Raw genomic sequence first — 13529 nt, 5'->3', positions numbered from 1 at the left:
CTGTCAAATATAATGGAACTACAATATTAGCTCATTAATGGGGAGATGCACAGTTCCTTCTCTGAGGTGAAACTGCTTTGAGCAACACAAACAGAGTGCCATTATAATCAAGAGAAGGCAGACAGCTCTAAAGCTGATATCTCCAGCACTCTGACAGCAAACGAAAAAATCTGTATTTTTGATTTTGGGGTGAACTGACCCTGTAAAGTTATATCTCTGACAAAGCACAGTGGAATAGGACTGGACACATACACACACAAATCAGATTAGTTCAGTAACTATGGATCAGGAACACATAAATATGTACCGCTCCAAAATGAATGCGGGTTCAGGTGTTATAATTTAGGATATGATGGATTGTAGGTGATGTGCTGATGGATGTGGGAGAGGGGAAAAGAAGAGTCCTTCAAAGAAATGAAAAGAAATCTCGAGGGAACAGAATGTCCTCTGCTGCAGATGACATTTTTATAATAAGAGATTTGCTAGGATTTGCACTTTTTTTTGTACCCAATTATAAATCTCTGTGTTTTCTCTTTTTTGTATATAAACTCCAAACATATCAGACACCTACAGCTGTTGACATGCTATCGAGTCTGAGAAGCACTAAAAGGTGCCATGACGTTTTTTATTACATGTCCATTACAGCAGCACAGAGTCTCAGGCACAAGGGTTTTTTCTTGAGAGATAAGAATTTAGAAAACAGGTATATTAACATATTGTCACTTTATTTCTCTCTCAGTATCCTCTAATAAAACATATGATAAAACTGTAAAAGAGACACAGGAGAGTCAAGCCAGGGAGGATGTACTGCAGGATATAGTTTCCAATGTTGGCTGGGCTGTGTGGTACATGAAGAAAATTAATTTAATTACCCAGCCATTTCACTCTCTTCTCTATATTAATGATGTAATAAAATAAATTAGATGACAAAAGTATTGATGTAACAACTCTATATTTGTGTCTTTTGCTCATTACTTTGCTTTAATGGATGCTGAACAACTGTTCACTGTACACCACATTAATTAAAAGGAAATAAGTACAATTTAATCACTAATGGCTGTAATTTTCAGGCTGTAATTTTCAGAGCCATTTAAGCATAGGGTTTGTGACTGCTGTGACCAGCAGAGTCTTACAGATGGCAAGTGTCAAACATGTGTACTGAGCTTATTCCAGTAATAAAAACCAAGATTCTAAAAATGAATGACTCATATCAAATACTTTTTTCATTTTTAGTCTTTAGGAATTTTTTTTATATCTTGAATCAGATATGAAAATTAATGCAGGGTTTTTTGGTTGATTTTGACAGTTTATTATGACATCTACACCTGGGCATGTGTTTTGCCTCTTTATTTAAACTAATCAGGCAGCATCTGCCAGCTTTTTATTGTTTGTGTATTTGTTTCCTAATGAATTGCCTTGAAGACCTTTGTTTTGTCCAAAAATATGTTAAAAGCAAGCATTTCATCCCCATCCCCATTTCTATATGTTTTAAGTGTAATCTGACAAAAGCTGAGCTCTACCAGAAAATAGGCATGTCATTTACATAGTTCATCCACAGACAGGAAGAAAAACATGAATCATTATCCATAACTTTCACCATCCGCATTTTTCATCAAGAGAAAATATATAAAAGAGGATGTTCTGTGTTTAAAAATATCCACTACATCCCCACAAATTGGGCAGTGTTGAGGCAAAACGCAGAGAACCACTCTGGGACTGGCTGGCAAGCAGCATTAAAATTAGCGTTTAAAATACCCACTCGTCATACTAATAACCTAACTGGAAAGAATACATATTTATGAATGGAAGATCTGAATTTCCAGTTTGTTGTTTGTGTGAATATGTTTTACACCGGAGGTTATGTTGCTTTGTGTGCACCCACAAATCCTTCACCTTGATTAAAAAATGAAAGATGAAATACTTGAATCTTCCCTGAGCAGCCACTGACTATTGTATATTCTGACTGTGCTTATAGTGCACAAGGTGTTTAGCTGTCCATAGAACAAAACAAACATCGGATAGATGATGTCTTTCACAGAGGAAAGCTCCTGTAATTGGCAACCAGTTTATCCTGCTGTGTCCATTTTACAAAATTATTGTAACCCTCAAAGCATTCATAAAGCTTCTGTCTGAGGCTGGCATGTTTTTCATCCTGTGGTTAGCTTGTATGCTGATAGCATCTGAGACGCCTTCACAGTAATCCCCTGAATATCTGCAGTAACAACAGCAGTTTGGTATGTGCACACACCTACACTACAGCAATAAATTCTGTCCATCTTGACATTTTGACAACTACTACTTGATGTATCTGCAGCATTTGTTGTTTGAATTTATTGCTTTAAGTTGACGCCAGTGGAAGACAGACATAAAGACGACATACAATTTTGTTACATAAAAGTCTGTATTTATATAAAACATATTTTCCTTTCAGTGCATCTGTACACAATAACAAAATGAACAAAATGTAAACAGCGTTTGCGTAAAACATTTTACAAAGTAAACAGAAATAAAGACCGACTCTCAGAATATATGAGTCAGATGTGCATTGATAATAAGTGACCTGTATTGACCCCCAGACTATTTGTTCTTGTGTATGAGGTTCCCCATTCTATGAATGAATCTCTCCAGCTTATTTTCATGGTGCCCTCGCGCAGCTCGAGTGATGTTGTTTTCAATAGCTGCCTCACCTTTGGGAAGGCCTTTGGTTTTTTCCTGAGAGTGTGCATTTCCAAAGCCGTGTGCAGAACACATGGAGTGTTTCTTTTCAAATGAGCAGAAAGGCTCAAATCTGCTGTAAAGGCGAGTGTCTACGCCTCGTTCCTTGCTCCAGCTCGCTGAGTCAAGGCCAGGCCTTGCGCTTTTGTCATAAATGCTGGTTTTTTTCTCTGCAGCAGGTTTAGTGAGAGAGACTTGCGTTGGATTCTGGTGCTCCTCAGTTGTAAATCGCGGTCTTGACGATTTTAGCTGGTTGTCCTCCATCCGTGTCCTCTGGTGTTCTGACCGGATAGAGTTGGTTGTGCTTTGGTAAAGTTGTCTTCCTCCATGTGACATCCTCTCCTCATCCTCAGCTGTTATGGTGTCTGTGCTGCAGCCTGACTTCAGACTCGGCGTTTCAGCTGAATCCTCTTTTTTCTCTGGTATGTGGAGTAATGATTTTAATTTCCTGGAACTCTTCTTCAGGAAATGGTGGGAGCTGTGGGATTTACCTGACAAATCCTTGTTATTCACATCCAGGGCTGCTGCAGACACAGTCCTGGATGGCGGCTCCTGCCAAATAGGAGTACCAGAGCTCTTTGTACTTGTGATGCTCTTGACATCATAATGAGAGGCAGATCTCTGATCCTCTTTCAGATTTGACCCGTATCCTCCATTAGGTGCATGCATCCCTGCTGTGCCTCTGTTCACTTGCATCCTTGCAAATGCTCCATACATGTGACTGGAGGATTCATGTCCGTACTCAGTGTTTGATCTTGGATCTGCCACGCTGTGCCTTTTTTGCCAGCTGTCTGACAGGATGTCTGGATTGGTGATCATGTGTCCACCTTTAGCTCGGCCTAAGCTGGCATATACAGAGTTGTAAGCGTTTCTACCAGGGCCGTAGCCTGCATTATTCCGATCGTCATCCAAAATCTGCAGACTTTTCCTCTTTAACATGAACTCTTCATTACTCATTCTGTGTTCAGCTACTGCTGCTGGATTCCACTGCATGGATGAGTAGTGCATAGGAGTGTTGTGTGTTGCTGAGGCATTGACATTGGTTGAAGAGTTGTTAAAGTGCCTGTTTGGCTCTATGTGCTCTGGTATGGTGGACCTGAAAACAAGGGAAGACCTCATCCTACCCTGCATGAAGGAGTTTGCTTTGTCCTGTGGTTCAAACTGGTCTAAATAATCACAAGAGTCCCCGTATGGGACGTCAGGGTGTTTGAGGTAGGACTCAATCCTCAATGTGCGCATAAACGACTTGGATGTATTTTCAAGTGTTGGCATGTTCTGCTGCATGGACAGAATCTGTTTGTCGTTGCCATTGTACGACTGCCGCATGTTTTGACCTCTGTGCATCTGTTGCACTTGTAAGTAATTATCCATGGGGTAATTGTTTCCGGTTTCTCTGGAGATATTCCAGTTGCTTGCTCTGGGCCTGATGTTCTGCGCCATTAATCCATCCTGAATCTCCCCAGCATAGCTGTGCCGTTTTAAGAAGTCCATTGTCTCTGCAGACTGAAATTGGGGTATGTGGTTTTGACCGCTGATCCCATTCTCATTCAAGGGCCTGAGCTCATGTTGTTCTTCTTCGAATAGCCTCTCCTCGAGGTCTCTCACACCTAGTTTCCTCTCACAGGTCTTTCGATAGACTGTGTCCAGCGTGTGCCTCAACTGGTCCCTCCGCTCAATTTTGGGGGCGGAATGAGATTTTGGCAAAATCTGTCGTCCATGTGACCCATTGCGTTGGAACAAACCCTCTGCTGGGCAGAGTTCAACAGGCACATTTGACCGGGCGTAAAGTGTTCGAAACTCCTCATCGTAGGACCTCACCAGGTGGCCTGTGATGACCTGCACCATGCTCAGATGTATCTTCTCAAAAGACCACGTGAAGCTGCGAACAAACACAAAAACATGGTGATTAATTAATTTAATGCAGAGAAAAGAGACTTGTGTGATTTATCACTCCATAAAATTGCTGCTTTATTTGTCAGGGTTCAAATTAATTTGTTATTCAGATGGATCAAAGAACTAGACACAGAGCAAAACAAGTATTAACGTTTTAAAAAGTTTCACTCCAGCTCATGTTGCCACATTTTCTAGAAAGTTAAATCAACTACTTCAAAAGGCCTCAATAAGAAGTGATGACAGCAGTTTTGCAGTAAATGCAATGACTTGCTTTATGAGTGTGTTTAGTTTATGTCTCAGTAGTCCCAACCATTGATCCTGTTTGATTTACCTGTATGAGCCATAAATCGCTGTGTGGCAGTCGACTAAAAGAAACTTCTGCTCCATCGCCCCATGAAATTTAGCTCCTGATCGACAGAGGTAATCCTGACCTTTCACAGTGCGCACCCTCATGTTCTGTGGTTAGAGAGGTGACAGGAAAATGTCAGAAAAATAAGTATCACGGTTAAATCTTGCAGCAGAAGTTAATAAGTATGTCAATCATCAAATAAATGCCTGGAATGAACTGTGCAGTTAAACCTAAAGCTTTGATATATGTTGCATTTGTTGAGTTCCCGGTTTGCAGTTGCTATTGTTGTTGCTGGCATGCAATATGCACTTAATGGGAAATTATAGGGTGTGTTTGAATCTGTAGTGTCTCTTGGGCAGAGAAATAATTATGACTCCACCCGCAAAAACAGGAGAAACCAGGAGTGATATAAGACTTTTGAACAGTCAAGTCTTTACAAAGGTTATGTAATAAAAGACTCGATCAACATTTGCATCTTTGTATGCAAATAAATTCAGGGTCACAGCAAGCAAAGATAAAACTGCACAAAAAACGTGCCAGTTTGCATCCCCTCAATAGCGTCCACTCTGTTTAAAGGAGTAGTTAAACATTTTGGGAAATTTGCTTATTTGTTTGCTTGCAGAAAGTTAAGATAAGAAGATCAATATCACTCTATACCAACCCCGTCTTACTACCACTCGTCAGTGGCCCTCATCAGATACTGTTGCACGGAGGCACCCTTTCATGGTGGTATGAGAGACAGGGGGTGGCAGCAATGCTCAGAGCAAAGAGCAAGAAAGTCTGCATAGGGTGGGAGGAAGGGGAGCTTCAAACAAACCCCAGAGCACACTGTTTGTGCCCTGTATGACACCAAAAGTGAGTAAAGTTATTTTAATAAAACAAGTGAGCTAGTTTGCGCAGCACTACATATGTCATGGATTGTTGAATTTCTTTAGTAACAAACTTAGATATTTTAAGCCAAATCATGATGTTTATTTTTCTAAACCTAAAACCCTATAAACGTTTTTTTAACCTGCATTTTAAGTTTATTTTGAAAAGGCTCTGCATGCATTTAACAAGCGGAAACTACTCCCGTGAAAACTGAAGTTTACTTTAGGGACACAATGAATATAGTGTAAATTGACATGCTGTCTCTGAGCGTCCAAAGCTGGTGCTGGAGGGGTTCCTAGAGTGTCATAGTTTGACGTGTAAGGCCACTGACCAAGTGTCAGTAGAGAATGTGTTGCTGGTTAGCTTAGCTTAGCATGAGCAGGAAACGGGAACAGTTAGCATGATGCTTCCCAAAGGTAACAAAAATGCCTACCACAACCTCTAAAGCTCAGTAATTACCACTTTATATACTTTCTTTAGTTGTTGTTTAATTTGCATAACAAACAAAGTCTAAAAATGACAAACAGTGGTTTTAACAAGGTGTTATTGTTCTGTTTACTCTTAGGGAGAGTGTCCTTGTTTTTCTAGATTTAAGCTTTAAGCTAACATTCCCAGCTTTGTATTCACTGTATAAACATAAGGGTGGTATAAATCGTCTCATCTCACTCTCTACACAGAATAAGTCAAGTCAGATTAATTTAAAGAGCACATTCAAACATTTGAAATGCTTCACAAAGAAATAAAAAACACAGGAACAATCAAATAAGGGAGTGTGGTCAGGTATGTCATCCTGATGATTATTAAAAGGCGAAAGGAAAGAGATGGGTCTTACGATGGTTTTTAAATGTATCAATAGACGGGGGTGATCTCACTGTAAGTGGGAGACTATTCCACAGTTAAGGACCAACAACAGAAAATGCTTGATCACCTTTAGTTTTGAACTGAGTACGTGGAATAGAGAGCAGTGATTGGTTGCCAGATCGGAGAGGTCGGGAGCTGGAATGAGTGTATTCCCCGAAGGTCAAACGTTTTTTAACATTAGACCCCTCAAAATATGCCATTCACAAATGTTATGCCAAAAACACACTGAGCAGTGGCAAAGTGTGGCCTCTGGAGAGCTGCCATGTAATGGAAAGCTACAGTGGCCACTCCAAGTCTAAACAGAGTCATGTGAGTCCTGCGACATGTTGACCTTTGTTACAATGAATTTCTTCCTGCCTAGACACAAACATGCCTCCCAGCTGCAGAAGAATGTAATTATTACAGGGAGTCGCACTTTGCCACTGCTTTGTGTGTTTTTAGGCGTTAGCTTCTTATGATGCTTCATGCTTCATTAGAAAACAACAACAACCACAAAAAGACAGAAATTTAATAACTTTGCCAGATGTGTAACCGTAATGTTAGAATCACAAGTCAGTTCAAATTGATCGAATGTTTTATATCATATACTCACCCTGAGCTGTTGAATTTTGACATCTTGACTTTCAGCCATTGTGAGGAAACTTTTCAGATGGGAATCATCCAAAAGCACGTAAACAGGGACTCCACGTATAGAGGCATCAACAACTTCTTTGAATATATCTACGTCAGTGAACACGTCCATCGCAATGCCAACGACCTGCAAGGACAGAGTGAATAAATCATCATCAGTCCGACGTGCCAGAGCCTTAAGCCATTTACACTTGTTCAACCTGTGAATGACCTGTTGAAGAACACACACTGCCAGTTGTCATTTATGAACATGAATAATTAATGTCAGTCTGACAGCTGGAAACTGATAAAAAACTTAAAGTGAAGCCAGAACCAAAACACTGTTATCGGACTAGTGATTTCACTGATATCAATACAGAATCAAAGGAGAAAAACAGAATAAACATTTTCATCTCTACAGTTACTACAATATTTATTGATCCTAAATTCATTCATGTCACTCCTGGAACATGTTTCTACGCAGTGGAGTTAAAGCACTGAATGTTACAAAGAATCAACATCATACTGTGTTCCAGTGTAATGTGATGTAATGAGCTCTCTGATGAAATCATGTCTAGCTTTATTATAGTTTCCTGTGTAGGAGGTTTTCTGCTCAGATAAACCATATGTTAGTCATTCTTAATCATGCAGCCAATGCAACATCCCCAAAATGGGTAAATTTAAAAAACATTATTCCACCCTCAAAAAGACAGGGTTTGCATCCCAGGTCATATTTGTTGGCATTTATTTGGGATTTTTTTTTTCAACAGTGTGCTGGTTGCAATTGCGTGGAAGAGAGGAAAGCCTTTCATTAGCTGTTTTTAGCTGATATTTTGTTCTCTCCAGACGTTCCTGTTAGTCTGTTGCTGTTGAAGTTCACTTGGTTTAATTAAGAGTCAGTGCAGCTACAACAAGAGTGTAAAGACACCATAGAATACTAATTGTCTACTCATCACAATTTTGAGCCACAAAACTAGTTTATGAGTCATCATGACACAATTTGAGGATTAACTGAGGCGTTAACTGTGTCAAGAATCTGACTCTTAATGTAATTCCCACACTTCCATGATGGTAAGTTGCAAAACCAGATTTTGACCTCAACAACCCCAGCAGACACTCCTTACCCGTAGAAATTAAGAGCAACAAAGATGTGTGGACATGCCCTGAGGGCGAAAAGTGCTTATGACATACCTTAGAAGAACACAGATTAAACACAGTGGAAAATCAGTACGTCTGAGACATTTTGCTGCTTTGAGAGACAGCATTATCATTTTGTATGCCACATCAGAGCTTTTTTATTATTTTGTCTCAGTACATTGTTGCATGCAGTTTTCATTACCTGTCTTGCATCCTGAATATGCTTTCGGATCACCTCTTTGATGGTGGGGTTATTTTGTCTGGGTGGATGGAAGAGCAGATCTATATTTGTCTGAAGTTTGTCATGCATGACCTCCGGCCATCCCAAATCCAAATCTGGTGTGTCCACATCCGAGTGGACAGGCCAATACGTCCCTGAGGATGATTGGTTGTCTGGTGAGCCATTGATTTCCTCTGCGTGATTTTGAGGCGGGAGCTGCTCTGCGTTTTCAGTAATGAAGTGAAGCTCTTCCTCTGAGAGGAAGCTCCCGATACGCTCTCCCTTGAGGAACTCGAGGTAACTGTCTCTGCCGCCGCTCACCAGGCGATCAATTGCCAGGCGATATGCCTCCTTATAGTGGGGTTGGATAAACTCCTCTGATTTTAAGTCTCCCCTCAAGGACGACAGCAGGGAAAACTCTGGAGATTCCATCACTCCACGCTGTTTCAGTAGCACCTGTCAAAGACAATGAAAATCAACGACATGATGTAAGAGGATCAGAGAACAAACATTACAGGGTGGGAAATGCTGAGAGACTGGCTCTGGTTTAGTGTAATGAGGCAAAGTGTAATGTAATACATGGAAAGGTTATAATGTTAAAGGTTCTGTGTGAGATACTCAGAACACTAACACAGTAGCAAACGCTATGCAAAAGCACAGCGCCCACCCTGCTATCCCCTCCCAGGTTAACACTGTAAGCTCTGTCGGCACTGTTACTGTTGTTAGCACTGTTCACCACTAGCCACCAGCTCAGACTCTAAATATGCTCTGAATGGCACCTACAGCTCCTCTGAACTACAATAAAGTACACGTAATTCCAGCTGGCCTCCAACGTTGTTAGATGTTGATATTTGGTTGAATTTAGGTTGTGACGTCTGGTAACCACACTTCAATTTCAGCACGACACTTAATGCCAGCGTCAATTTGACAGAATGCTGATGACAGATGATGTTGGTATGTTGTGTTGTCAAATAATGAAGCGTCATCTTGCGGAAGAATAACATATTTAGTCAGAGGGTACCAAGAACAAAACCCAACATCTGTAAAATGACGTAATGTTAGCGTCCACGCGATGTGAAATTCTAACATCATTACATATTTAAAATATTTTCGACCTTGTTTTAATTTCAGCCAATAAGTCTGGTGGCAGCTGGGATGCTGTTAAACTGTAACACAACACATGGAAAGGTTATACTGTTAACTGCTACAGTCTGAGCTGTTAAACACAAAAAGCTGCACTAATTAATTAAGTACATCACTTCCGTTTTCCATGGTATATATGAATCAAATGGGTGTTACAGTCTGTAACTTATTACAGTAAAGTGAAGACATTCCTGAGAAACCAAACAGGAACTAAGTGCTGATTAATTTAATGAATAGCTAACTAGTGTTTCCTGAACACTGGATCACAGACTTTAAAGTAAATAATGATAAGATGAGAACCGAACAGATAAATACTCAGTGAACCAGTGTGTCATGTTTAGATATACTTAAAAGGCTATATTCGTCATAAATGGCAAAAAATACTGATAAACTAATTAATTCAAAGTTATCCAGGAACTACTAATTAATTATCAGCTTGACTCAATCTTTACTCATCTCTTAGCAGCTGAACAGGACCTTGTGTGCCTACCTTTTTATAAAGGTTTCAGTATGTGTTTACACTGGGATTGGGTGTACCAGCTGTAGAGAGGCCTACGTTCTCCACTATGTTGGCTCTTTATTTCTACCCATAAGACCACTGTAACAGTAATACACAGCACCTTACAGCATGAAATTTGCTTCCAACAAGCCACATCATGAAAATTGACTCATCATCATTGTCAGACGCTGAACCTGTTCAAAGTCAGGATTTAGATGATGATTAGCTGTTAATGCCCAAGGGGAGAATGTTATTGTTGCACCTGTAGTTCACCTGAATTAAGGTGGAGTAAAACCGGTAAAAGTCAATGGCACATTTCTTCCACATTCTGTAAGAGTTTTTTTGTTTGTTGTATGTAAACAGGACTTTTAAACTTTGATTCATCGACAACATGTTCTCATATGTCAAAATTTGATGCGGTAGGTAGCATCCTGCGTCTGTCTCGGATGTTCTCGGACAGCTTGTCAACTTGCACTTGCTACATGAATTATGTTTTCTTAAAATATACTTTGTTTTCACAGGAAATGTACAGTTTCTGCTAGTCTTGAAATACATATACATAAAATGCCTCATTTTTACATTTATTTCCTTGAGTTTAGGCAACAAGAGCACATGTTAGGCTAAGAAAAAAACCATCATGGCTTGGCCTATATTAAGTACAGGTTGTCACGTGACATTCATCACTACTGTAGCATGCTACACACTACTTCTACCACACTACGTTGTTATTACAATTACACCACTGGGATGAAAGTATAGACTTTGCTTGACCCATCCATCACCCCTCCTGCTCACCCTACAAGGACATTCTCACTCTTTATACTACAGTAGTTGGTCCGGTGTGTTTCATAACACCAAGAAAGGTGCCTTTGTTTTTCAGCATCAGACGTCCACTGACAAACCGGCAGTACTGGACGGGTTCGGTTGTTGGCCTCCAACTGACGCCACCTGATGTGTTTCAAACTGCCGTGAAAAGTGCCTTTGTGCTTTGGTGTCTGAGTTGGAAAATGAGAACGGGCTGTCACAGGTCAACTAAAACCTTTGTTAATTAATGTCTTGAAAAAGAGGAATAAAAATGCAGCTTATATGCGTTACAATAATTCACTGAATAGAAAGACACAAACTCTTGTGAAGCAAGGTTGTGGAAAAGTCTTCGTAGAGTATGGAACCTGTCTTAAGATTTCATTTCACTACTTTGATTTAGAACACTGTGAAATGATGTGATATTTGACATTACAAATCAAACCTCACTGGTTGAAAGTCAGACAGAGACAGGTGACATTTTAAAGATTCAAGCTTGTCACTTTAGTGTCTGTTACATCTGAATGTCAAGAGAGCTGAGAAACAAGTTAACTCTGATTTATGGTGGTTACATGACACCGGAAACTTTGTGTGAACTTCTACTTTCAGGTGAGTTTAACACTGCCGGTATTATGTAGAAAATGTTCACTAAAAATGAGTCACCATAACTAGCCCCAGTGTCCTCTTATTTTTCAGGTATATTATGCTCTCTTATAGACTCTGCTGCTGTTCTATCTCATGTTTACATCATCAAAGATTCTTCTTCTTCAAACAGCATATTTACTTAAACAATTTATCACACACCTCCCGCTGTTCAGAGAATTCATTTGGAAACCAAAGCACTTCACATTCTCACAGAGCCGCTGCTTCTTTCTGAATACGCGTCATAGCTACGTTATCTTATCTCAGAAACAGTAACTTACATTTGGATTGTGACCTTTGTGAAAATCCTCTTGACTGCTCCCAGAATATCCTTTTTAGTTTTATATATGTTCAGCTTGTGCTCAATATTTGGAGAGACTGCCGGCTGGAAGAAACAAAGACGAGGAGGTGTCTCAACATGATAAGCAGTCTGCAGATGGAGGGTGTGGATTCCAGTTTTGACATGCAAATGCTCTGGCTCGAAACTTGCTCACAGGCAGCCATAAACCTGTTTGAGACATTTAGCCACTCCCCTCCTCCCTTCAGGGACAAAGTGCACACTGACGAAAATCAAGATAATGACAGACATAAAGAGGCTTTGATGAGTGCTTCAGGGTTAATGACTGGACCTCATCAAGACTTTCCGTCCCTTGCTGTGAAATTTACCCAAACTGAGACAATAATGTGTGATTTTGCTTCAACAGTCATGTGCTTTGTCTTTCTTAAACTGCAGCAGGGGTCAAAATCAATTTATAGGACCATTTCAAATGACACATTTGTGTTGCATGCAGACGTTCCTCAAAAACATGATGCCCACAAACCTAAATAAACTTAAATAAACCCGGGATCATTAGTCACTTTCATCTCTCTTCAGATGTGGCTGAAATATCAGGGTGGACCTAACCAATCTGTGGTGGCGACACAGCTGTTCTGGCATCTGTAGGGAGAGAAAAAAGCACTTAGATGTCCTCATAGGCAGGAACGCTCAGACGTTTAACATGCTGGAGGTTTAGTGAGTTTTCTTCCATTACCTTTGCCTTGTTTTGTGAAATCTTACACATAGGAGGACTGAATAAACACAAGTGTATTCATGCGTCATATTGGTGACATCAGGCATTCTTCTTGTCTGGTCAGCTTTCACTACACCTCTTGAGAAACTGGCTCATTATGTAACATCTGCGACATCTGCAGGGAAAAGCTGCGATGACTAAAGTCATTACACAAGAACTATAACAACAAGTCACTTGAAAGCTAAAGGCACAAGCAGGGTTAGTTTGATCATGCACAGTGGCTGACATTTTCACACTATAGAAGAATATATCATTAAATCAGACATGTTTGTCGTGCTCATGAATATCTAGTTTGTATTTATTGTGCAGAAAATGCTGCAGGTGGCTTTTCAGGAAGGCACAAAATGACTAATTTTGCGAAACACATGAGACATGGGTGTGTTGCAATGTGTCACATTGTGACTGTTAATGTTTTTACAGTAGATGTTGTGCATTTGTGCAAAGTTTAATATGTTTTAGATGGATTCAATTTTAAGTTTTCTACCTTTTTTTCACTTTTATGTGTTTGATTTGTCGTTCATTGTGTTCAAAGGCACATATTGTTATGGTAAACATTTCCACTGCTGACACACACTGCACAGATACATTCAGAAAACTGTGTGAAGGCAATTACACGTTTCTTTTGAGAAGCCTTCAGGAAACCTTTCTACACAAGCACAATTCATATCTTATCATTGGACCGTGGCTTTCCTGTCATTTTATTCAGGAGATAAGCAACAC

The 13529-nt window shown here is 40.0% G+C and overlaps 1 protein-coding gene across 1 annotated transcript; it reads right to left on the bottom strand.

Moving 5' to 3' along the window:
- Positions 1–2382: 2382 nt before the first annotated feature.
- Positions 2383–12196, bottom strand: fam83b (family with sequence similarity 83 member B). Its single transcript, XM_049600955.1, has 5 exons — positions 12021–12196; positions 8637–9110; positions 7281–7445; positions 4940–5064; positions 2383–4594 (listed from the first exon to the last, which is right to left on the bottom strand). Exons 2-5 carry the CDS (start codon positions 9084–9086, stop codon positions 2578–2580), a joined length of 2757 nt encoding a protein of 918 aa, XP_049456912.1. The 5' UTR covers positions 9087–9110; positions 12021–12196; the 3' UTR covers positions 2383–2577.
- Positions 12197–13529: the final 1333 nt, after the last annotated feature.

Source organism: Epinephelus fuscoguttatus, linkage group LG16 (assembly GCF_011397635.1).
Source record: "Epinephelus fuscoguttatus linkage group LG16, E.fuscoguttatus.final_Chr_v1".
NCBI lineage: Eukaryota > Metazoa > Chordata > Actinopteri > Perciformes > Serranidae > Epinephelus > Epinephelus fuscoguttatus.
This window is presented reverse-complemented; position numbering and strand designations above follow the sequence as displayed.

Excerpts from the sequence above, each read along its gene's own strand:
- fam83b (XM_049600955.1), bottom strand. The coding sequence starts at position 9,086 with ATGGAATCTCCAGAGTTTTCCCTGCTGTCGTCCTTGAGGGGAGACTTA. Across the intron at positions 7,446-8,636 it reads ATATTCAGGATGCAAGACAG|GTCGTTGGCATTGCGATGGA; the intron begins GTAATGAAAACT and ends CTGTCCTTGCAG. Across the intron at positions 5,065-7,280 it reads TCAAAATTCAACAGCTCAGG|AACATGAGGGTGCGCACTGT; the intron begins GTGAGTATATGA and ends CTCTAACCACAG.